Source organism: Rhineura floridana, chromosome 8 (assembly GCF_030035675.1).
Source record: "Rhineura floridana isolate rRhiFlo1 chromosome 8, rRhiFlo1.hap2, whole genome shotgun sequence".
Lineage (NCBI taxonomy): Eukaryota > Metazoa > Chordata > Lepidosauria > Squamata > Rhineuridae > Rhineura > Rhineura floridana.
The window spans coordinates 127,953,892-127,979,784 of NC_084487.1; the positions used below are offsets into that span (position 1 = coordinate 127,953,892).

Sequence of the window (25,893 nt, forward strand, 5' to 3'; positions counted from 1 at the left end):
CTTCCTCCAAAGGCAATTGACAGGGTTTTTTGGGGGGGGGGATGCCTTAAGATAAGCATGGTGGGGGAGGGGAGAGGAGAGGGGAAGGGGGTTGTACTCCAACCTGTTGCCAGAGAGCATGTTGCTAGTGGGGCAAGAGCAACTCCTGTTTTGTTATTTTGTTTATGTTCCAGAAGGGAGATAGAGTTAGGGTCCTCCAGATGGCTAAGCTTGACTACCTTTACCTGTAATGCTCTGACTGACTTCCTTCCGTTGTTAGGCTGATACATCTTAAGGAAGCTTATCTGCTCCTCCTCCTTCTGCCCTCTCTTCTCTTCTCCGACTGTCCAAGAGAGAGGAGACTCCTTTGTCTCTAATCTCTCTCTCCTAGCCATGAGGGCAACTCCCGCACCTGGGTGTTGCGCCTCCAACTTAGTTAGTTAGTTAGAACTAGGTATGCCTTTCTATCTACTATGTATTTCTATAAATAAAGTAGCTTTTCTTATTTTACTAAGTCTCAAGTCTCAGTGATGCTGATGCAGGGTAAAAGCCTGCTTTCTTAGATAAATGCACACACTGGTACACACGCAGCTCAGACCGCTGTTATTCTCTGCTTAACAAATATACAAATTTACACAACAGAGCACAAGTGGGGAGAGGGCTAGGGTGCTCCTGCCCTGCCTGCCCCCCAGAGGCACTGGATTGACCACCCTGAGGACAGGATGTTGGACTAGATGGGCCACCGGTCTGATCCAGCAGCCAGGCCCGTCTGAGGTTCTTTGGCCCAGTCGTCTTCTGCCCACCCCACATTGCCTAAGCTTCTGTAAACACAGCCACAAATTGGAGATTGGGTGCACTCAGACACACACGTCAAAATCCTCCTGGTTCTTGCCCATCAGTCTTCTCTTCTGGGCAATGTTATCTTGCCTATGTATAAGGAACAGGGCAAGATCCATCCATCCAGATCCTAAGCATGTTTACTCGGAAGTAACTCCTATTGATTTCCAGTGGGTTTAGGAAGAAGCAGCTGTTATTTCCACAGCAAGTGGTCTCACGGAGGGCAGTGAGGCTTACTTCAGAGTAGATCGGGCTGCCAGGCACTTGCTCAACTTTCCCACGGAAGCCTAAGGGGCTTGGAAGTGTTTCATTTTGGCTGGGCTCGGGACCTCTCCTCTTATTCCATGACTGCTAAGCTTCCTCAGAAGCCTTTGGTGAGGTACCTTGTCAAACGCTTTTTGAAAGTCTAAGTACACTATGTCCATTGGATCACCTCTATCTATATGCTTGTTGACACTCTCAAAGAATTCTAATGTTCAATTCTAATGTTCAATATGTGGTTCAACTTGAACTCGTGGGTTGAGGCTGCATGGGGTTAAAAAGGGTAGACAGAGAGGAGACCTCCTGATTGCTGGCCTAATACCTATCCTTTGATCTCCTGCTGACTCTCCCTTCCTGCTAGACTGATATGCATAGGACGTTGACCACATCTCCTTCCTCCTTCCTTCTTCTTCCTCTTGAGAGGGAGAGCAGACATCTTCTCTTTGACTCTCCCTCTCCTCCAGGCATGAGGGCAAACACTAGGCCTAGTGTTTGCATCTGCAATTTAGCTAGTTAGCTAGATGTAGAACTCTTTCCTATCAAGTATGTACTTCCAGAATAAAGTAGTTATTTCTTATTTTAAAGCTTAAAGTCTCTGACTAATTTGCAGGGAAGGTGTAATCTTTAGCAAAGATTCAAATACACAAAGCTCACTCAGATGCTCAAATACCTAATTTTGCTACTCAGCAACATCATGAAGGCAAAACAAAGCGCTCCAAAGGCTGCACTCCTATTGAACTTACTTCAGAGTAAAGGTAGATCTGATGGGGTGGGGCTGCGTAGCTGCAAGCCTAGCCAGGCTTACTTGGGAGTGAGCCCTCATCTACAACGTGGGACTTACCTCCAAGTCAATTTACATAGCATGGGGTTGCACATCCCACTGATTTAATAGTGGGAGAGTCTGAAGCATGTGCTAAAGGCAGTAGTGTAGTGGCAAATTTGGAAGTGCAGAGTCCCTTCCTGTTAGTCACAGTCACACCCCTTTTGCTGCTGGATTGAGAATGAGATCCTTGTTAATGCCTTCTCCCCCAACAGAAGTCCCTAGGAGCCAATAAGCACAAGGGGGGGGAGTGTTAGCTACTGAAAAGAGTCTTCTCAGTGGCTGACTCACCTTTCACTCTGATTCGTTCCAATCAGCAGGAAAGGACAAGGAAGCATATTAGAAGACTCTTCTCAGTGGCTCACACTCACCTTTCATGCTGATTGGCTGGTAGGATGCTAGAGACATAGGAACCCTGCTGGGACCCTGCTCCCAAAAAAGTAAGGGGTCTAAGACCCCCGAGACCCTGCACGACTATACCAGTGGCCCAACGCAATAGATAAATGGGTGCTAAATCGCTGGCGTTTACATCATTGGGACAAGAAGGTGCAGCGACAGAATTGAAAGACCCACCTAACTGAAGTGAGCAAGTGTCACGCAGATTTTTATATAAGATTGTTTCAGCCCATAGAAATGTTAAGTGACTATTGTCCTGTCAGAAGGGGAAAAGAGAATTACAGGAGCCTTACCTGTGCAAACGTCAGCCGGCGCACACGCTTCGTCCCACCGAGTACAGCGGGATTTATTCCCTAGCAAAGGCATTAAGGGTTACAGTGCAATCCTATCTCTGTCCATTCAAAAGCAAGTCCCGCTGTGTTTAATGGTGCTTTCGCCCCGGAGGACGGCTACGCTCAGGTGGGAACCGGCCGATACACACACTGGTACGACCCCTTTCTGATGGATTCCTTGGAAGGTTTCGAATAGGAAGTGCTAATCCGTCCTCGGTTACCGTTACCAGGATGAGAAATATCGGCAGCAGACGACGACGCCCCCACCCCGCCGCTTTGAATCGCTCCCTCTACCTGGAAGTTGCCACAACTCCAGCACCCGCACCCGGAATGGACCCGGATTTCGGTCAAGATTCTACATCTCCCTCCCCCACAGCCATTCCTCTCCCAGGCCAGACTTTACAATACAGTCCCTCAGCAGTCCTTCTCCAAGGGACCTTCGCAAGCCGGTGAGGATCCTTCAGACCATGGTATTCCCGATCGCTATGTATGGATGTGAAAGTTGGACAATGAAAAAAGCGGATAAGAGAAAAATCAACTCATTTGAAATGTGGTGTTGGAGAAGAGCTTTGCGGATACCATGGACTGCGAAAAAGACATAATTGGATGTTAGAACAAATTAAACCAGAACTGTCACTAGAAGCTAAAATGATGAAACTGAGGTTATCATGATTTGGACACATAATGAGGAGACATGATTCACTAGAAAAGACAGTAATGCTTGGAAAAACAGAAGGGAGTAGAAAAAGAGGAAGGCCAAACAAGAGATGGATTGATTCCATAAAGGAAGCCACAGACCTGAACTTACAAGATCTGAACAGGGTGGTTCACGACAGATGCTCTTGGAGGTCACTGATTCATAGGGTCGCCATAAGTCGTAATCGACTTGAAGGCACATAACAACAAAGAGGACGACTTGCACTCGACAGTCTACGATTTGCCGTTAAAATTCGACTAGCCCATCCGTCCGTTGCTTTCTTTAAAAGCCGAACCATACGATTAGAAACACTTCGATTTTGTGTGAACAGGTCTGGGATAGGTTGAAATGTCACGTTTTAGTTACAGAATTCTCTTCCGCCCAAAGAAGGGCCGATTTCGTTGCAGGTCTGCTCCCTTTTCGGGGGGAGGGGGGCGGTTGCAGAGATTAGGTACTTAAAGTCTCTGTTCCATCGAAATGAGCCGCTGGCAGCGACAAAGGGCGTGCACTCCGCATGCTGACGTGATGAGCGGATACTGAAAAGACCAGGAAAGTGCATTGTAACACGGGTTCCTAACGATACCTAGAGCTGCCCTCCCAGGCGAAGCCGGGTACAAGTTTTATCCTGCTTGGCGGATAGGACCATCGGGAGACCGATCCTGACCAAACAGATTCCAAAAGCAATCGCTGCCCTTTTTCGAAATGCTATTCGTGACACCTTCGGAAAGCTTGTTTATATTCTGCTTTTTTGCTAATATTTTGGTATGAGAACCCAACGAAATCCACTTTAGAAAGAAAGCCTCAGGCGGGATCCTATCGACGGACAAAAGCCTGGTCCCTTCCACAGGTGTGTGGTAAAGTCTTTTGAAAAATCTGTATTTATCTGTGTACTTGGAAGCCTGTATCATAAGGCTATCATCCTGGACCCACTTACGTGGGAGTAAGCCCCATTTCCCTCGTTGGGACTTCCTTCTGAGTCGACACGTATAGGTACGGTAAGATTTAGAAGGTTGGAAGCTTGCCTGAAATTTGTTAACGCGCTGAGATAAAAAAAGAGGAGATGCCTTTCCCTTGGGGGATTGTCATGTGCGGCTCCGCTTAAAAGAGGTACCTTATGCTTGACCCAAAGCAAGTAGGGTGCTTGGAAGGCTCTGTGGGCGCGTGCGACTCATCATATACGTGCAGTGCTGGATTTAGGCATAAGCTATACAAGCTACAGCGTAGGGCCTCACAATCCACAGGGGCCTCAAAAAATTTCAGAATTTTTGGGGGAGGCTTTTAAAATTTTATGTGTACTGAATATATATATATATATGGTGTAATTTTTTAACAAAGGGCCTCCAAGCTTTATATAGCTTAGGGCCTCACCAAGTCTAAATCCGGCACTGTATATGTGCTTTGGATGGTGAGCGTTTTCAGTGCTCCTCCGCCGCTTTGAAGCGTGTCCCATTTAATTCAATGGGACTGCTTCTGAGTAAACGTGCACGGGAGCAGGTGGGTTAAAGCGTAATAAAATGTGGACTCCCCCGCCCCGCCCGCAGCACCTTTAATTAGATTGGAGGCGCGGCTCTTCTAATCCGTTTTAGTCACGACGATTGCCGCAGGACGGCGCATCTCTCAGGCCATCTGGACTCGGAGTCAAAGAGCGCCACGGGGAAGCCGGCCGCCCGGCCAACAGGAGCCGGTCCAAAGCTCTTATTTCGGGGCGGGATTCGTCAGTCCCTCGGCCAAAAGGCTCCTTCGCCGTTACCGCCCTCCCGTTTAGAAGCCCAGAAAGGCATGTTGTAGCCCAGCCCGAGGAGCAGAAGGGATTCGAGGCGGCCTCGTGCAGGGAATGCAGCCGCCTGGGGGAAATCCGAGTTTGTACTGCGCGGGGCTCTCGCTCTTGCACACAAAAACGTGCGTGTGTGTGAGGGAGAGACCTCCCTTCTCCAGGCGTGCATGGTTTCCTAGCCGCCCATACCTTACACTGTCGACAGTTTTTGGGGCTGCCGATTTCACGCGGGACATTATCCTACGAAAGCAGCCGCTAACCGAGGTAGGCTTCTCGGCTGGCAATGGAGGCCCAGCAGCAGCAGCAGCAGTAGCCCTGTCGTTGCGGCATCCCCGCTGTCCGCGATGTTATGGAGTCAGATGAGGCCTTCCCGAGAGGGTTGCAGCAATCTACCCTTTCGCTGGGCCGAGCCAGGAGGTAGAGGAAGAAGACAGAAAGGGAAGAGAGAGCCGTTTTCTGCGATGATGACGCAAATCCAACAAGAAAACCAGAAAAATGGAGGATGTGGCCAGTAGTGTGGGGGCAAATTCAGAAGTGCAGGGTCACTTCATGAGAGTCACAGCCACGCCCCCTTTCCACTTTCGACTATCTTGCTCTCCCTGTCCATTCAGAGTCCACACTCCAGTACAACACACATCCCTAGGAGGCATTCAGTGTGAAAGGGAAGCCTGTGAGTTTGCTACTGAGAAGAGTCTTCTCAGTGGCTGACTCACCTCCTTTCACTCTGATTGGCTCCAATCAGAATAAAAGGACAAGGACTCTTCTCAGTGGCTAATATGCTCCCCTTTCATGAGGATTGGCCCTTACTTAGTGTTGGAAGTGGGGCAAGAGCAACTCCTGTTTTGTTCTTTTGTTTATGTTCCAGAAGGGAGATAGTGTTAGGGTCCTCCAGATGGATAGGCTTGATTACCTTTACCTGTGATGCTCTGACTGACTTCCTTCTGGCTGTTAGACTGATACGTCTTAAGGGAAGCTTACCTGCCCCTCCTCCTTCCTCCCTTTCCACTCTTCTCTTCTCTGACTATCTGACACCTTTGTCTCTGCTCTCTCTCTCCTAGCCATGAGGGCAATTCCCACACCTGGGTATTGCGCCTCCAACTTAGTTAGTTAGAACTAGGTATGCCCTTCTATCTACTATGTATTTCTATAAATAAAGTAGCTTTTCTTATTTTACTAAGTCTTGTCTCAGTGATCCTAATGCAGGGTAAAAGCTTGCTTTCTTAGGTAAACGCACGCACACACTGGCACACTTGCATTTCAGACCCCTGTTACTCTCTGATTAACAAATTTAGCACCACAACAAGGGTTATGGGCCCAGCAAACATAGTTGAATGGCAAGTTGTGCCTAGAAGCTATAAAAGGCTAAGTGCTGTGTGTGATTTACAAAGAAGACTTTACGTTAGAAAGAAAAGCAGAACAAAAGATAGGAAAGGATGGCTGAAGTATCAGTGCTTGAGAGACATATCCTGAGGCTTGAAAAAGATAATTATGCAGTGTGGAATTTGCAGTTCACAGCACTCCTGGAAGGGGAAGATTTAAACGGAATCCTGACCGACCCAGAGCCCTTGGCAGAGGATGAGACTGCTACAGCTTTCTGGAGATGTTAGCATGCAAAAGTGAACTCTCTGCTTATTTCTGCACTATCAGATGAGGCACTAAATGTTTGTGTAGAAATATATGATAGGAAGTCAAAGAGCCACATAATGTACCTTTACAAGGAGTAAAGAAGAAGACAATAAGGGATGCTAAAAAAGAATTTGAGGAGCACATTGCTAAGAACATAAAAACCAACAACAAAAAATGCTATAAATACATTCAAAGCAGGAGACGATCTAGGGAGGCGATTGGACCCTTGGATGATAAGGGAGTCAAAGGTGTACTAAAGAACGATAAGGAGATTGCAGAGAAGCTAAATGAATTCTTTGCATCTGTCTTCACAGTGGAAGATATAGGGCAGATCCCTGAACCTGAACTAACATTTGCAGGAAGGGATTCTGAGGAACTGAGACAAATAGTGGTAACGAGAGAGGAAGTTCTAAGCTTAATGGACAATATAAAAACTGACAAATCACCGGGCCCGGATGGCATCCACCCGAGAGTTCTCAAAGAACTCAAAGGTGAAATTGCTGATCTGCTAACTAAAATATGTAACTTGTCCCTTGGGTCCTCCTCCGTGCCTGAGGACTGGAAAGTGGCAAATGTAACGCCAATCTTCAAAAAGGGATCCAGAGGGGATCCCGGAAATTACAGGCCAGTTAGCTTAACTTCTGTCCCTGGAAAACTGGTAGAAAGTCTTATTAAAGCTAGATTAACTAAGCACATAGAAGAACAAGCCTTGCTGAAGCAGAGCCAGCATGGCTTCTGCAAGGGAAAGTCCTGTCTCAGTAACCTATTAGAATTCTTTGAGAGTGTCAACAAGCATATAGATAGAGGTGATCCAGTGGACATAGTGTACTTAGACTTTCAAAAAGCGTTTGACAAGGTACCTCACCAAAGGCTTCTGAGGAAGCTTAGCAGTCATGGAATAAGAGGAGAGGTCCTCTTGTGGATAAGAAATTGGTTAAGAAGCAGAAAGCAGAGAGTAGGAATCAACGGACAGTTCTCCCAGTGGAGGGCTGTAGAAAGTGGAGTCCCTCAAGGATCGGTATTGGGACCTGTACTTTTCAACTTGTTCATTAATGACCTAGAATTAGGAGTGAGCAGTGAAGTGGCCAAGTTTGCTGATGACACTAAATTGTTCAGGGTTGTTAAAACAAAAAGGGATTGCGAAGAGCTCCAAAAAGACCTCTCCAAACTGAGTGAATGGGCAGAAAAATGGCAAATGCAATTCAATATAAACAAGTGTAAAATTATGCATATTGGAGCAAAAAATCTTAATTTCACATACACGCTCATGGGGTCTGAACTGGCGGTGACCAACCAGGAGAGAGACCTCGGGGTTGTAGTGGACAGCACGACGAAAATGTCGACCCAGTGTGCGGCAGCTGTGAAAAAGGCAAATTCCATGCTAGCGATAATTAGGAAAGGTATTGAAAATAAAACAGCCAATATCATAATGCCATTGTATAAATCTATGGTGCTGCCGCATTTGGAATACTGTGTACAGTTCTGGTCGCCTCATCTCAAAAAGGATATGATAGAGTTGGAAAAGGTTCAGAAGAGGGCAACCAGAATGATCAAGGGGATGGAGCGACTCCCTTACGAGGAAAGGTTGCAGCATTTGGGGCTTTTTAGTTTAGAGAAAAGGCGGGTCAGAGGAGACACGATAGAAGTGTATAAAATTATGCATGGCATTGAGAAAGTGGATAGAGAAAAGTTCTTCTCCCTCTCTCATAATACTAGAACTCGTGGACATTCAAAGAAGCTGAATGTTGGAAGATTCAGGACAGACAAAAGGAAGTACTTCTTTACTCAGCGCATAGTTAAACTATGGAATTTGCTCCCACAAGATGCAGTAATGGCCACCAGCTTGGATGGCTTTAAAAGAAGATTAGACAAATTCATGGAGGACAGGGCTATCAATGGCTACTAGCCATGATGGCTGTGCTCTGCCACCCTAGTCAGAGGCAGCATGCTTCTGAAAACCAGTTGCCGGAAGCCTCAGGAGGGGAGAGTGTTCTTGCACTCGGGTCCTGCTTGCGGGCTTCCCCCAGGCACCTGGTTGGCCACTGTGAGAACAGGATGCTGGACTAGATGGGCCACTGGCCTGATCCAGCAGGCTCTTCTTATGTTCTTATGTTCTTATGTTTTCTCTGAAGGAGACTGCTGAGAGAGGCAGCCTGAATGTGCATGTTCAAAAGTTTACAGGGCTACTCGCTGAACTCCAGAGATGTGGGAAAGATCTAGCTGATGAAGAAGGCACTACTCTTGAGCTCTCTTCATCAGCATCATAAATTAATTTGCTGTGTGCTAGAAAATTCTGACCAAAACATGAGTCAGATTATATCATATTTAAAAGACCAAGATTTTAAAGAGAGACAGGAACTAGAAACTGTGTTGGAGCAAGCAAACCTTACTATGGGCAAAACAAACAAAGGGTAGCAACATGAGTCATTGCCCGAATCCACAAAAGGGCATAGACAAACACAGCAAAAGGGGTTTCATATGCAAAACTCCAAAGCAGACAGCAGCAAGGCCTGACTTTAATCAAAGGCAAACTGAAGTGAGAGAAGCCCCTAGGCAGAGAAAGCCAAACACAGAGGCTTCTAGTTACCATGTATCTGATGAGAGGGAAAGATGATTGCAAAAACAGATTTTTAATTGATTCAGGATCCACCTCACATCTTGTAATTGATAAAAACCTGTTTAAAAGTTTTAAAAGTCACAAGCAAAAGATATTAACAGCATCTGGACAGATATTCTTCTGTCAAGGAATAGGTGCAGTAGAATTGCTTTGCAAAACGCCAGATGGCCAAAGACTACTTGAACTTAAAAACTGCTTATGTGTTCCAGATTTTAAAGACAACTTAATAAGTGCTACTAAAATAACGGAATTAGGAGGTGAACTTTATATGAGTGGAGAATTTTGCCATGTTCCAGATGAAGGGGAAATTTGTTGCACTGCAAAATTGAAAGATGGACTTTTACATTTAGAATACATTGAAGCTATGCATGCAAATGTGGTCAAGGAAACCTGTAATTCTGAATGTTTGCATATTTGGCATAGAAGAATGGGATGTGCCAGCTTTGCCAGAGTTACTGCTCTAGAAAAAGAGGATTTGGCAAGAGGCATTAAAATGGGACAGTGCAAATGTACAAAAAATTGTGAGTGCTGTATAAGAGTAGGAAATTTTGGTTTCACATGAAAAGTGAGTGGAAAACCAAAAAGCCTCTAGAATTGATTCACACAGATCTTTGTGGGCCAATGAAAGTGCCCTCCCAGGGTGGAAATTTATACATGCTGACATTTATAGATGACTACTCCATGTATACTACAATGTGCCTGCTAAAAGAGAAAGGTCAAGTACTTCAACAACTGAAGGACTATGTCAGAATTGTGTCCAACAAATTTGGCAGAAAGCCACAGATCATAAGATCTGAAAATGCAGGGGTATATGACTTCCGGGAAGGGTGACTTAGCCTGTGCCTGCTTTTGAGACGGGCTCCTGCCTCAAAAGAAGCTTATTCAGATATATCAGTCAGTTTTTTCTTTTTTTTTTGACTGATTAAACTTCTCCCGGGTAGGGAGAAACGAAGAGATTAACCTCAAAGCCTATTTTTGTTGGGACGACCAGATCTCATTAATTTATGGGACGAGGTCCAGCCGACGAAGGTGGGACGGATTTTTAACAGCAAGCTCTATCTGATAAAGCGAACGTTCACCTTATCTTCTAAGAGAGAACGCACTAACAGGCAAGCACCCTTCTTTCTATATTTTTCTTTTACTTGACTTAAATTGTTGCTGTTTAAAAGAGATTTGCCAGATTGATCAGTTTTTGACATCTCACTGGGGAGCCATAACTTCTCTCTGCTACGCACTAATTAATAGCTTATCTCTGTTTTTGTTGCAAAAAGCTGTCCTGGATTTGCATTCTAAAGATATACACAGAAGAGGGATTTCTATTCCAGATTTTTATTTTGAAAAATATTATACTGTTTTGAGACTACTCTCTTTTTGGTCTATTTTATTTTGACGAATCTGTTTCTTGACGATTGCCATTAATTGTTTCGATCCTGGGAACTGCATTTTGTTTACTTAACTATTGGAGAGATAAGGCTGTCTGCTCTGTTTATACTGTGATGTCACCAAGTTTGGAGTATTAACCCAATTGTTGCTGAAATAAGAAGTGGTTTTCCTATATTTTTCTTTTAAAATGGCAATTAAGAAAGTGGCTGAAAATCTGGAAATAACTATGTTTCAGAAAATAATGGATGAGATTGAGATAATGAAAATTGAATTGAGTAAAATGAAGCAGGAGATTAAAGATATAAGGGTCCCTGTGAGAGAGGTGACCCTGGAAGGGGTCCCTGTGAGAGAGGAGACCCCGGAGATTGGAACAGGGGTCCCTGTGAGAGAGGTGACCCTGGAGACTGGAATAGGGGTCCCTGTGAGAGAGGAGATCCCGGAGATTGGAACCAACGTGGAACAGGAACAAGATTTGGAGTCTATGGACTTTAGAAATAAAATCTATTGTTTGGAACTCAATGTTATCTCTGAAGAAATGAATGAAGATTCTAGAGATAAAGTTATCAATGGCATGGATAATCTTCTGGACTGGAATGATGTGATGGAGCCCAATATAGAGAAAATCTATGGAATTAACTGCAGCCATGTGACAATGGAAAAACTTTTAAGAGATGACCCAGTGTATTTTGAAAAAAAGAACAGAGATATGATTTTACAGCAGTATTTCAGCAACCTATTCAGAATGGATGGCAAGAAAATATTTGGGATAGAGGTAATCCCCATCAGACTCTTACTATATGACTATGGCTTTGACAGCAAGATTATTATGGAATACTGATAATGGAAGATTGGATATTGAAATTACTGGACTTAACAAGACTACTGAAGATGGAAGATGGAAAATGGAACTAATAGAGATAATAGAACAATGGCTACTGAAATTATTGAACCTAACAGATTCTGATGTGATGGATTAATTGAAATGTTTATTTTGACTATGGTTATGACAATAAGATTATCATAATTAGTAATGAGATGGATTAATCGATATGCTTATCTGGAAAAAAAAATTGATAGATATATTTCTTAAAGAATTGAAACCTCTCTTTGACTTTTTGTGGAAAGAATAAAGTAATGTTTATGAGATTTGATGATTAAGTAAGATAACTACTGGAGGAAAGTGATTTTATAATATGACTTAAGAGACAGGATTGTTATATATTATAGACTTATAACTGATTTGATCTTTGACAAATGGGAAGTCAATATTTTACTCTTTATTTTTTATTTTTGTTTTTTTTTTCTTTTTTTTTTTTTGTTTAACTATTTTTGATTTTGTTTTTTGTCTTTGAATGTTTTATGATTTTGTCTTGTATGTTTTATGAAAATCTGAATAAAAATTATTGAAAAAAAAAAAATGAAAATGCAGGGGTATATGTGTCCAGGGCTATGCAAGACTTTCTCCGTGAGGAAGGCATAGAGCACCAGACTACAGTTCTGTACAACCTAGAACAGAATGGGGTCACAGGGAGAATGAACAGGACCCTTGGACAAATGATTCGTTCCTTGTTGGAAGATGCACAGTTACCGAAGAAGTACTGGGGAGAAGCTGTGGTTACTGCCATCTACCTGCAAAACCGACTTCCTGCATCTGCAACCAACAAAACACCATTTGAACTATGGCATGATAGGACACCAGGTGTGTCTCACCTTCGTGTATTCGGGTGCAAGGCCTTTGTGCGCATCCCAAAACAAAAGAGATCAAAACTTGACAACACTGCCAAGGAAGTAATATTCATTGGATATTCTTCAACGCAAAAGGGACACAGAGTAATAGATCAGAAAACTGCTGAAGTTGGAGTGTACAGAGCTGTCCACTTTGATGAAGGAAAGTGCGCACACCGACCAGAAGGGATGCCACACCAAACAGATGACAGCAAAATGGAAGAAGCTGAGTTATTCTTCCTCCACAGAAGGTATAACAATAATATACCTGCAGAGGGAGGTGAGGAGTCTGAGCCAGAAGCGGCAACTGAGCCAGAACAGGCATCAGAGCCAGAAGGGGCAGCCGAAGCGCCAGCACCTAGATGCTCTGAACACACCAACAGAGGTGTACCACCAGACAGATTTGCTAACCTCGTGAGAGATGAACTTCCAGAACCAGAGACCTGGAAAGAGATTGAAGCCTTACCCAAAGCTGAAGCTGAAAGGTGGAGGTAGCCAGCCAAGGAAGAGCTGGAAGCTCTACACCAAAATAAAACTTGGACACTGACCAAGCTTCCTCAAGGAAGGAAAGCTGCAGGCTTCAAGAGGAAATTCAAGAAAAAGCCAGATGCTAAAGGAAATGCTGAGAGATACAAGACATCAGAAAATGTCTGTATATCAGTATTGTTACCAAGCCAGATGTGGTGGGAGAGTGGGATACGTGTGCTGAAGAACCAACTCACCAACCAAAAGGGACTGGGAAGCAATCAAGGATGCAACAGACTCTTTGAGTCAGAAGGGGTGAGTTCACACACCAAGCACATAGACGTGAAACACGTACCTACCGCAGGGGACTACTCAAGATGGAGTATTGTCTAACAGAAGACATGACTGCAGATGCTCTCATGAAGGCGTTGGGTAAAGTCAGACATTGCAAGCTGCGCTGAACCAAACACTCATTGAGAAGGGGTGTTGAAAGTGGGGCAACAGCAAGTCCTGATTTGTTCTTTTGTTTATGTTCCAGAAGGGAGATAGAGTTAGAGTCCTCCAGATGGATAGGCTTGATTGCCTTTACCTGTGATGCTCTGACTGACTTTCTTCCATTGCTAGACTGGTACATCTTAAGGGAAGCTTATCTGCCCCTCCTCCTTCCACCCTCTCTTCTCTTCTCTTCTCTGCCTATAAGAGAGAGAACAGACACCTTTGTCTCTGCTGTGTCTCTCCTAGCCATGAGGGCACTTCCCACGCCTGGGTGTTGCACCTCCAACTTAGTTAGTTAGAACTAGGTATGCCTTTCTATCTACTATGTATTTCTATAAATAAAGTAGTTTTTCTTATTTTACTAAGTCTTAAGTCTCAGTGATCCTAATGCAGGGTAAAGCCTGCTTTCTTAGGTAAACGCACGCACACGCTGGCACACTCGCATTTCAGACCCCCCTTACTCTCTGATTAACAAATTTAGCACCACAACACTTAGGGACCTGGCTAGGACCCTGCTCCCAAAAAAGAAACGGGTGTCTGACCCCCCCAGGACTCTGGACTACTACACCCCTGTATGAGGCTTAACAGCCGGATCTTACCCTGTCTACTCTGAACTAAATATGACGGTGTTCAAATAAAGCACGCAGAACCTGAGGCTGGAAGCCTCCGGACATTGACTGAGGAGGAAGGCTCCATTAAACTCAGGAGGACTTACTTTCGAGTAAACGTGGCTAGGATCGGGTTGCGCCAGTGTGGACTGTGACTGGAGCCGGGATGTTTCAGATCTCACCTCAGCCACATGTTCATGAGGTGGCTTTAGGGTCGGGATGTTTCTCCCCACACCACCCCCGCAAGCTGGAGACAATATTGACCTACCTTACAGGGTTGTTAAAGGGATCACGGAGACAATGCAGTGGAGTGGTATAAAAGTGTTATTGTTGTTGTTGTTGTTAATAATAAATCTAAAAGCCATCCTGATCGATCATTTTCATTTATCCTTTACATCCAGGGGCGGTGCCAAAGGGGGCAAGCCCCCACACCAACAAGAAGCTCGCCTCACTACCGAATATATTTTGCCCACTTGGAAATATTCTTTGCCCCTTCTGTGCCCCCCCTTTTTTTCTGGTGTCGCTGCAGCTTACATCCAAAAACTGTTGCCTTTGCAATAGTGTTTTAAGATCCAGTTTCAAAAATCCAGCAAATGAGACCATTAATCCCTCCTCAAAGCCCACCTTTTCCATAAAAGTAAGGCTGCAATCCAATACATGTCTACTCAGAAGTAAGCTCCATTGGGTTCAGTGGGACACTCCCAGGTAAGTGTGTATTGGACTGCAGCCTAAGACTGGGAAGGTGCAGTTACACTTATTACTCTAGGATCTCTTCTGCTATCTCTTTCTTGCGGGGACCTGTTTTTGCACTTTGATGGCGCCATATTGAATTGTTAGTGATGCTCGTTATTGATAATATAAATGAATAATATATAGATGATGATGATGATTAGGAGGGCTATTTAGTCCACGCCAAACCTTGTTGTTTTGCTGGCGGTCCCCCCCCCGCCCATCGAGTGCTATCTTCGTCACCACCGAGTCCTGCAAAATGACCCAAAAGATGGCAAAAATGCAGTCTACTTCGCCGCCCCCTTCCCTAAAAGAAACACTTCGATTCATACTGCAAATCCGAGAAGACTGCAGAGAAACGCAGACGGCTACATAATCATTTCCCCCTCTTCTTTTCTGTACAGAAAAAGCTGCCGGAGAGAAGAGAGCGAGAGAAGAAAGAAAGAAAGAAAGAAAGAAAGAAAGAAAGAAAGAAAGAAAGAAAGAAAGAAAGAAAGAAAGAAAGAAAGAAAGAAAGAAAGGTATCATTGCATTCAAAAGGATTTGATTTCAGGGTGGGTGGGGGAGAATTGGTCTTTCCAAGGCTCGATGAAAGAGGGAATAATTGCCTCTCCCGCCCGTCTAGCCTCCAAGCAGCCCGAGTCAATTTCACCGCCTATTGTTAGGGAAAGTGAAGGATCATCATCTCTCTCCCAGCGTTGGTGAGGGATCTGGTGGAGTCGCTCTCTATACGGCATTTCTTTTCTTTTCTTTTCTTTACAGTACATTTGCAGTTACCGACGGAAGAGGAGGAGAAGGAGAGGAGGCCATTCATCAATATTTATCTGTCTGGGGCTGCTGTGTATCCCCTTTTCAGTCTCGTCTGTGTCATTTGTAACAGCAACACAAAGCAACCTGCCCTCCTAGACTACCCCGCGTTTCTTCTTCGCTTCCCCCCACCCCAAAACAAACCAGAACAGCATGGGAAATGGATGGACCTAAGGGACCAGGGAGGTTTTGCCTGTCTTGTCAACTGTTTTTTCGTAGCCCGCCTATTTAGCTCGTACAGTGGTTGTGCCCTCCTGCTTGAAACTCTTTCTTCCCTTTCTCTACTCTGGCTGGAGTCTGCTTCACACGTGGTGATTTTAAGTGCACCCTTCAATATGTAAAGTCAGGATGCAAGCAACGTGGGAATCGCGAAAACACACAGCATAACCAAGGGCTGCAGCTCTGGGCTGGTTGACGCGCGTTTGCTCAAGTGACCAAAATCACTTACTGATCTGCATGTGTGAATTTGCATCACAGACACAAATCCAGAGAGAAAACTTTTGTATCGCATGTCAGCACCTCACAGGTAATGCCTTTGTCTGTTCGCGCATTTAGCTAAAAGAGTGCAAGGGCTGGTTCACACATATATGTACATCACTCCTGTTTTTTTTCTTTACATATGGTTGCACCATAACAGGCAGGAGGAAGTACCTGAATTGTCTTTTTTGGGGGGGGAAGCATTGTCTTCGAAGCCAAATGGACCTTACTTCTGTGACAGCTTCCTCACACATGAAAGTCACCAAGAGGTTGCAGTCCAATAAATCAAGGACTAGTTCACATATTGCTTGTTCAGCACTCAGATGACTCTAACACTGAGCGATAAACGGCTGAATTGGCCATCACAGAGAGAACCTTCATATCACCTCAAATATAATGCTTTTCACTGGATACAATTCACCAAGGGGCATCTCTTTACCCTGGCTTTCGACATCTGAGATGTATATTTTTAGGACCCACCCTTTTTATCTGTGATGTTGTTTGATTGTTTTTAACTATATGTTTTAAATTGTTGTAAGTTACTACTGTTGTAATCCGCCCTGGGACCTTTGGGTAATAATTTATTTATTGTTGTTGTTCAGCTTCCAACAATCAATCAATTAGAAAAATCAAGTGCTGTGCCTGCAAGTTTGGATCAGTGTTCCAGCTGTCACCCGTTTGGATGACATGTGGCCCTCTTTATTTTTCATTATTTGTCAGAGAGAGGCGAAACTGGGAATGGAGAGACTGAGTGAGCCTTTATATGTGTTTGAAGTTTTGCTAAAGTTTACACCTTCCCTGCAAATTAGTCAGACAGAGACTTTAAGCTTCAAAATAACTACTTTATTCTGGAAATACATACTTGATAGGAAAGGGTTCTACATCTAGCTAACTAGCTACGTTGGAGATGCAAACACTAGGCCTAGTGTTTGCCCTCATGCTTGGAGGAGAGGGAGAGTCAAGGAGAATATATCTGCTCTCCCTCTCAAGAGAAAAAAGAAGGAAGGAGTTCGGAAGATGTGGTCAACATCCTATGCATATCAGTCTAGCAGGAAGGGAGAGACAGCAGGAGATCAAAGGACAGGTATTAGCCTAGCAATCAGGAGGTCTCCTCTCTGTCTACCCTTTTAACCCCATGCAGTCTCAACCCACAAGTTGGAGTTGAACCACATATTCCAACATTATTATTATTGATCTATGCCCTTCTTTAGTGCAGCATATTCTCTTTGCATGCCTCTCCAAATAAATGGTGTTCCTCACCTACAGTAACCTCTACTCCGTCTGTGGATAGTTTCCTGGTTGTATGGTGGAGCTTCTACCAGGTAGGTTCTGGGACTGATGGATCTTTACTATCTGAGCTCCAAAATCTCTCCCCCCCCCCCGAAGATACATGGGTAGTCAGAAAACTATTATTTCACATGCCACATGTATTTCACAAGCCTGTGTGAGCCACATTAGGTTTCAGATCTGAGCCTGCAGACTGCAGTATGCTGGTCCTCTGTATCCTCCTTCCAAATGCTGAAGAAAATTTTACCATTTCCTCTGTAGTTCAGTTAAAGTGAGGATGTGTAGTAAGATTCTCTTCTCTGCATGGCAGGATGGTCCAGAAGAGCAGGTTGCCAAATTGCTCCAGTCATCATGCACACCACTGGGTAAATGGACTTCTGCAATCACCCAGTGAAACTCTATTCTGAATTGAATAGGAGCAAGTACTTGCAGGCAACAGCTGCAGTATATACGTGTGATGAACTCCCCAAAACAAGGGAGCAAAACCAGAGGGTAAAAAAAAAAAAAAACTTGCTGCCTGGTTTAGTATCTCTTAGAAATTCCAAATCTCTTTGAACACATCAACTTGGAAGTCCTTCAGAAACCAACACCTGACAGCTGACATCAACAATGTGGCAGATTATACCAGTTTCAGAAAGCTACCTTTGGTGGGGCTGGTTCACATCTCCCTCTTTGGTCTATTGAAGCATCAAATGGTGATTTGCCTGTATGAATGAATGACTGAACCATCCCAGATATGACATCATCTTTGCTGCTGGCACATGGAAATCAACTGTGGTAAATGCTCAATGGGAAAGCCACTGTGGTGTAGTGGTTAAGGTGTTGGACTAACACCTGGGAAACCAGGGTTCGAATCCCTACATAGCCATGAAGCTCATATAGGACATTGGGCCCCATGTCCTGTAGGACCCTGCAGAGTTGCGTAGCAGAACAGAGAGTTTTGAGCAAGCTTATGTGTGTGTGTTTCAATCTTTGCTAAGATTCTACCTTCCCTGTAAATTAGTCAGACAGAGACTTTAAGCTTTAAAATAAGAAATAACTACTTTATTCTGGAAGTACATACTTGATAGGAAAGAGTTCTATATCTAGCTAACTAGCTATGCTGGAGCAGCCGGCACTGGTCCCAGTGCAGCCCTCATGCTGATTGAGAGGGAGAGACAAAGGAAAGATGTCTGCTCCCCTCTCCAGAGAAAAAAAAACTGGTAGAAGGCGGGAAGGAACAGGGATCAACATTCCTTGCATATCAGTCTAGCAGGAAGGAAGAGACAGCAGGAGATCAAAGGACAGGTATAGCCTAGCAACCAAGAGGTCTCCTCTCTAGCTATGCCTTTAGCCCCATGCAGCCTCAACCCACAAGTTGAAGTTGAACCCCATATATTCCAACAGCTCACTGGGTGACCTTGGGCCAGTCACTGCCCCTCAGCCTCATGAAAACCCTATTCATAGGGTTGCCATAAGACTTGAAGGCAGTACATTTACATTTTTAACTGCTCAATATCAACAGCAGGGGCAGAGATCTGACATGATTTCTGTTTTGTACTGATTTAGTATGATTCCTTGATTTTTACTGACATTGATTTTGTTATGTTGGAAGTGGGGCAAGAGCAGCTCCTGTTTTGTTCTTTTGTTTATGTTCCAGAAGGGAGATAGAGTTAGGGTCCTCCAGATGGATAGGCTTGACTACCTTTACCTGTGATGCTCTCACTGACTTCCTTCAGTTGTTAGACTGATATGCTTAAGGAAGCTTATCTGCCCCTCCTCCTTCCGCCCTTTCCCTCTCCTCTCTTCTTCCACTGTCTGAGAGAGAGGAGACACCTTTGCCCTGCCTCAGCCATGAGGGCAACTCCCTCGTCTGTGTTACGCTGTGTGTAATTGTGTGTTTAATTTAGTTTAAAGCAACACCACAGCAGCAGAGTAACAGCAAATGTTGAAATGCGAGTGTGCCAGCATATGCATGCGTTTGCCTAAGAAAGCAGGTTTTTCCCTGCATCAGCATCACTGAGACTTGAGACTTAGTAAAATAAGAAAAGCTACTTTATTTATAGAAAAAGATAAAGGCATGCCTAGTTCTAACTAACCAGCTAAGTTGGAGGCATAACGCCCAGGTGCGGGAGTTAGCCTCATGCTTGGAGAGAGCAAAGACAAAGGGATGTCTCCTCTCTCCCGGATGGTCAGAGGACAAAAGGAATGGAAAGGGCAAAAGAAGGAGGGGCAGGTAAGCTTCCCTAAAGACGTCACAGTCTAGCGACAGAAGGAAGTCAGTCAGAGCATCACAGGTAAGGTAAACAAGCCTATCCATCTGGAGGACCCTAACTATCTCCCTTCTGGAGCACAAACAAAAGAACAAAACAGGAGTTGCTCTTGCCCCACTTCCAACAGTCTGGATGTTGCGCCTCCAACTTAGTTAGTTAGAACTAGGTATTCCTTTCCTATCTACTATGTATTTCTATAAATATAGTAGCTTTTCTTATTTTAATAAGTCTTTAAGTCTTAGTGATCTTAATGCAGGGTAACAGCCTGCTACTTAGGTAAACACACACACTGACACACACGTATCTCAGACCATTGACAACATCTGATAATATCTATACAAATTTACATAACATGTTAGCCACTTGGAGAATTCTCGTGGAAATGCCAAGTATAAACCTTCAGAAAACCATGAATAGAATACTTATCAGAGTTGCAATATATATTTAATATATGTTAAAGTTTGTTTTTATATTTGAGAGTTTTAGTGCTTTTGTTTATAATAAATAAATAAATAAATAAAACATACTCATTTAACTGCCAGTCACCATGGGTTGACTAACCCTGTGATGTGCAGTCATGTGTGAACTGGTCCTTAGTGTCCCAAAGCAAAAAGAACAGAGTCCTGTAGTCCTTGAGATGCTGGTAGCAACGACTTTGTGGTAGGAAACTGTCCTAGGCAAGAGGCTACTTCACTAGAAATGTATGTGATGTCTTGAAGAAGGTGGTAAGATGTAGCTGGATGAAGATGAGTAACAAAGAATCTTGCCTAGTCAATATACAGTATTTAGTGACTATAAGAACATATCTTTATAGTTGTCCCTGAACTGTTCTTCCATAACTTTTATTTCTTTGGTTATACAGTGACAATGAACCAACCAGATCTGGGCTTGCTAGTTCTGATCAGCTACTGCCTTTACTAAATGAGTGTAGTACCATCTCAGGAAAGAGAAGCAATCCTGTACTTAAACACCTCAGCATCTTATATGGAAACAGGGCTGGCTCACAGATATTCAACCCTGAATGACTGCAACATCAAGGAATGGCTTGATGTGCAGGTGTAAGTGGTCCATCACAGGTATAACACCATCGAACCTCCTCAAAGCACATTTTTCATGAGTGGTATCAGGAGTATGGAATAACGGATGTTTATGAACATGTGAACAAGGCCTACAGCACAAGAGAATAGATGCATAGCCAAAGTGAAACACATTTATGTCCAACTGGTTTCTATGAGAGACATTATTAAAGCTGCAGTCTTAATACATATTTAGCTGGTAGTAAGTCTCAGTGAAGTGCACAGGGAAACTTTTTGTATTCAGATTAGTGACATAGTCTAATGCATCTGAAATAAATCCAATTTATTCCAGTGGGACTTTGTAAAGTTCCCATTGTGACTTACTTCCAAGAAAACATAGGGCAAGGTTAGATGGCTGACTTGGATGTACACCCCTCTGAAATAATTGCAACTTACTTCTGTGTAAATATGGATATAGAGTGCATAAAGAGCTTGAGGGAGAGTGGGTAGTTGTGGGCTCCAGAGCTGCAAAAGGAACATAAGATGAATGAAGGATCATTTTAAGATAAATGCCTTCTTCCAAACAAATTACAACACCATCTAGATACCACAGCTCCTGTAATGCTGCCCCAAACAGATACAGTAACTTTGATGTGGCAGGAACCCTAAAGGATACAGAGACCTTTGATCACCTACTAGAAGCATGGAACATACATTTAGAAAAACAGTGACTAATGTTGTGTAAATTTGTATAGATATTAGCAGAGATTGTCAACAGTCTGAGATGCTGTGTACCAGTGTGTGCATTTACCTAAGTAGCAGGCTTTTACCCTGCATTGAGATCACTGAGACTTAAGACTTAGTAAAATAAGAAAAGCTACTTTATTTATAGAAATACATAGTAGATAGGAAAGGCATACCTAGTTCTAACTAACTAAATTGTAGGTGCTACGCCCAGGTTTGGGAGTTGCCCTCATGGCTCAGGAGGGAGAGAGCAGAGACAAAGGAGTCTCCTCTCTCTCTGACAGTGGAAGAAGAGAAGAGAGGAAAAGGTGGAAGAAGGAGGGGCAGATAAGCTTCCCTAAGCATATCAGTCTAACAACTGAAGGAAGTCAGTGAGAGCATCACAGGTAAAGGTGGTCAAGCCTATCCATTTGGAGGACCCTAACTCTATCTCCCTTCTGGAACACAAACAAAAGAACAAAACAGGAGTTGCTCTTGCCCCACTTCCAACAACTAAGAGGGGAATGTGACAGAGGATTATAAAATTACGCATGGGGTGGAGAAAGTGTATACAGAGAAGTTTCTCTCTCTCCTAATACTAGAACTTGGATCATCCTACAATGCTGATTAGCAGGAGATTCAGGACAGACAAACCTTTTACACCCAACACTTAATGAATGTATAGCCTCATTGCCACAAGGTGTGGCAGTAGCCTCTGGCTTAGGTGGCTTTAAGGGGTTTAGGCACATAAACTGAGGAGAAGTCTCAGTGGCTACTCATCATGATGGGAATAGGAAGCCTCCAGGAGTAGAGGCCTCTGAATACCATTTACTGCAGAGCCACAGTGTGAGAAGTTTGAGCACTGTGGGAAACAGGGCTATGAACTAGACATCTGGTCCACCCGGACTCTGGTTACCTTCTGAAGGTCTTAACTGGTCTGTGCTTAAACTAGTGTACAGTCAAGGAAAATTTGGTGACTGGAACATGTAGATGCTCAGTTCCACTTCCTCATTTTTTCCAGCCACAGGTGAATTTAGACATATCAGCGAGAAATGCTCACAGTTGTACTTCACCAAAAAATCTGGTTCGCACATGCACGTGGAGCACTAGGTGACTACAATATCAAGTGTGAAGCTGGTGTGGAATGGCTCCTCTAAAGTCATAGAGCGTTCAGCTGGTGGGGCCTCATACTCGGGATGTTTCCATAGGGTCCGTTCACACGTTCATCGTTTGCATAGTAATGCTGTCACATAACCAAACCATCTGAGAGACTGCGCGAGGCCGTCCTTCACTAACATATCACGTGAAAATGGCCTAGTGGCAGAGGAGCCGCTGGACTCTGCGATGCCCTGCACACAAACTTGGGAGCAAGCCCCATTGCGCCGATTAAGCTTGGCCACAGGGGCCGCAGACCCATGCGCACTTGCAACCCATATTGACTCAGAACTAAAGCCCACCGAGCTCAACGGGCCTCACTCCGAAGAAACTGTACATAGGAGTGCAGTCCTACCTGGGGATAAACCTCTTCAACGTGGCATGCGGAGGATCGGGGCTACAAGACTCCAAAGCCTTTCTCGAAGCAACGCCACTCAAATCAACGAGGGTCCACGATAGTAGGATTTATTGGAGGGACTATATCACAGGGGCCAAGGCCCGGGAGGAAGCCCAACTGAGTACAGCGGGACTTCACTCTGAGTACTCGTGCAGACGATCGCAGTGACTGAGAGGCGGATCAGGAAGGAAGTCCTGGGTTCGAATCCCGCCTCGGCCAGGAAGCGGCGCTAGGCGAGCCACTGTGCTCTCCGCGCCCACGCGTGGCCCTGCATCTGCAATATGGAGCTCATCGTACCGATCTACCTTACAGGGTTGTTGCAATATACCAGAGAACAAATGCACTGCTCCTTTGGAGTGGCGCTATAGAGGCGCTAAATAGTATGAAAGCAGCCTCGAATCTCCCAGCCGTCCTGCACCTAGTCCCCACACATGCCCGCCCGCCTCGGTTCTGGTTAAAAGACACTCGCGGACGCCCCCTCCACCTTTGCCCGCCTCATTCCAGTTTCAAGGGCCGGGACTGTAGCTCGCGACTCGCTCTGCGCATTCTTGATCGTGAAAGAGAGCGAACGGGGGGAAATAATCCCGCAGCTATGCAAAAAAAAAAAGAGAGAGAGGGGGGGGGAGATAAAAGGCAGGGATCTTTACCGTGCGGCTCAACAGGTAGAAACTCGGCTGGGGCAAAGGAATGTGGAAATACAACTCAGGGCAGGCAGGCAGGCAGCCTAGTGCGACAAGCCATATTCAGAAGGGCGTCGAGCAGGGAAGGGAGACCAAACGTGGCTGCTGGAATCACCTGAGCTGGCGGAAAGAACCTGCCATCCGGCCCGGAGCTTCTCTTGCGGGAAAAGGCCCGGAGTGCAGCATTGAAGCCCGCTGCCCCCGACGCCGCGCCGCTCCCCTCCCGCCGGCGTGTGTGTGTGTGTGTGAGAGAGGGGGGGGCTGGCCGAGTGGGGCTCGGAGGAGATCGCCCACCTCACCTCCAGCAGCAATTCCCCCTCCCCTCCGTTGCCCCCGATCGCGGGGAGCAGGTGTGGAGCCAGGGACGGACCCTGCCCTTGCGAAGACGCCGAGAGCTTCTGAGGTTGGGCTGGCAATCCTAGCAAAAGGTAGAGACACATACCAACACACCCACCCAGCATGGATCTGCGTGGGGAAGGCTCGCCCCCGTATAAGCTTCCCTGCTGATGTGCAAGGCGAGGTGACATTCCTTCCCGGGAAACGGGCCCCGCAGTCTGGCGCTAAGCCCGATCCTGAGAGCGGGTTTACCGGGCCGCGAGTCCCGCTGAGTCCCAAGGGTCCTGCATCCCCCGAGGGAGGCTGCAATCCGGCGCAGGCTTTCCCCGGACTCCCCCGCCCCGAACCCCGGGGCCACTTCCCAGAGCTGCAGTGGCGAGCGCTTTTGCTGGGGAGGACGCTTAAGTGACCTCCCAGCGCCTTCCTTCGGGGCGAACACGCGGCTGAAGACTGAGCAGCCTGCCCTGCTTGGCCCGAGCTGTGCTTTCCTGGAAAGGAAGTCCCATTGAGCTCCCCGGGGTTTCCTTCCAGGTAGGCACGGTCAGGAGGCTGCAGCCTGGCTGCGCGAGCCTGTGCAGGTTTCCTCGGAAGTAAGTCGTACGGGGCTCCACAGGAAAGGAAGCCTCCGCTGGATCGGCTCACCCTCAGGGGCTACCTTTACTCTGATGCAAGTCCCGCTCCTGTGAATGGCATTTACTTCTGAGTAAATCTGCAGTTGGGATCGCAGCCTGCGTTAAGGGGCGAAGTGTCTTTGCAATAATGATAACACAAGAACCCACAGGCATTCTTTTCGATCCCCCTTGTCCGACAAGAGTTAAAAACAAAACCAGCAATCTGCAAAGCGTCTTTGCTTCTTTGCAGACACAGGCACGTCGACGACACACCGAACAACGCACAAATGTCTTTCAAATTGCTGTGGTCACATGACCGGCGCCTCCAAGCTTAAAAAAAAAAATCGATATTTCTTTTGGTTGATCGATGTGAAGCTTGGGTTCACGAGCCCTTATCTTTCCATAAGCCCCGTCTCATAGCTGGTGCACGCAGCATACCCCCAGATTTCTCCCTCCCCCCACTCATATATCTTATATTTGGTAGCCAAAGCCTCGCTCCGAGTTTACAACAACCCTTTTCCAGATCCCGTGAAACGAAGAGAAGGCACCGTTGAAAAGCAATATGTTGCATTGTTGGCACACAACGACGACAATCTTCCCTCCACCCCCGAAGCGCCCGTCCCCCCCCCAAAAAAAAATCGGATTGCCGGAGACCGTCTCCTACTCACCCTAGTTTGACATAGATGACTCCAAAGCAGAGAAACACGTAGAAAATCCACTTTCGGAAGTTCCTGTGCATGATCTAGGAGGGCATGGAGTGAGCCATATAATATAAAACTGTGCGGGGGGGGGCAGAGCAGCAGGCGAAAGGGAGCTCTGCCGATTAAATCCCAGCAGGGAGCCGGTGGGAGACTCCCGCGGAGGCAGGACGGAGGGGAACCTCCGCACCCTTCAGACGAGCAGTTTCCCCTCAAACCATGGTGGCCAAAAAACGACAAAAAAGGCGGAAGAAAGATAGGGAGGCGTTTGCATTTTCTTGAAAATAAGAAAGGGCAACATTGAAAATGGCTAGGGGAGTCTCCGGAGGAAAAGCTCAGGCTCTGGTCGTAATCGACTGCCTCGCCGCAGCCTTCAAGTTCAATGCGTTTCTACTTGTTCTGACTTCTACAGGTAACACCACGTATCTTGCGATCTGGAGCTCCAGGTAGGAGGATCTCTCTCGAGCACGCGCACACGCACACACACACACACACACACACACACACACACACACACACACACACACACACACACACACACACACACACACACACACACACACACACACACCTCATTGGCTTCCTTTTGCTTTCTCGAAGCTCATCTCCCCAATTCTAAAATGCTTAAGGGAAGCCAGAGACAAAATACAGGGGAGGGGGAGTCTCAGATAATTATAGGGTCTGCAATGAAGCATTTGTCTTCAGCAGAG

At 45.5% G+C, this 25,893-nt stretch overlaps 1 protein-coding gene across 1 annotated transcript in view; it reads right to left on the minus strand.

Annotated features, from left to right (window-relative positions):
* WNT7B (Wnt family member 7B) overlaps nt 1–25,617 on the minus strand; it is a 182,513-nt gene extending 156,896 nt beyond the window's left edge. Inside the window, exon 1 of the mRNA XM_061582456.1 lies at nt 25,154–25,617. Within this exon, the coding sequence (XP_061438440.1) occupies nt 25,154–25,224 (71 nt within the window). The 5' untranslated portion in view covers nt 25,225–25,617. The remainder of the gene's footprint in view (nt 1–25,153) is intronic.
* Between the last annotated feature and the right edge of the window lie 276 nt (nt 25,618–25,893).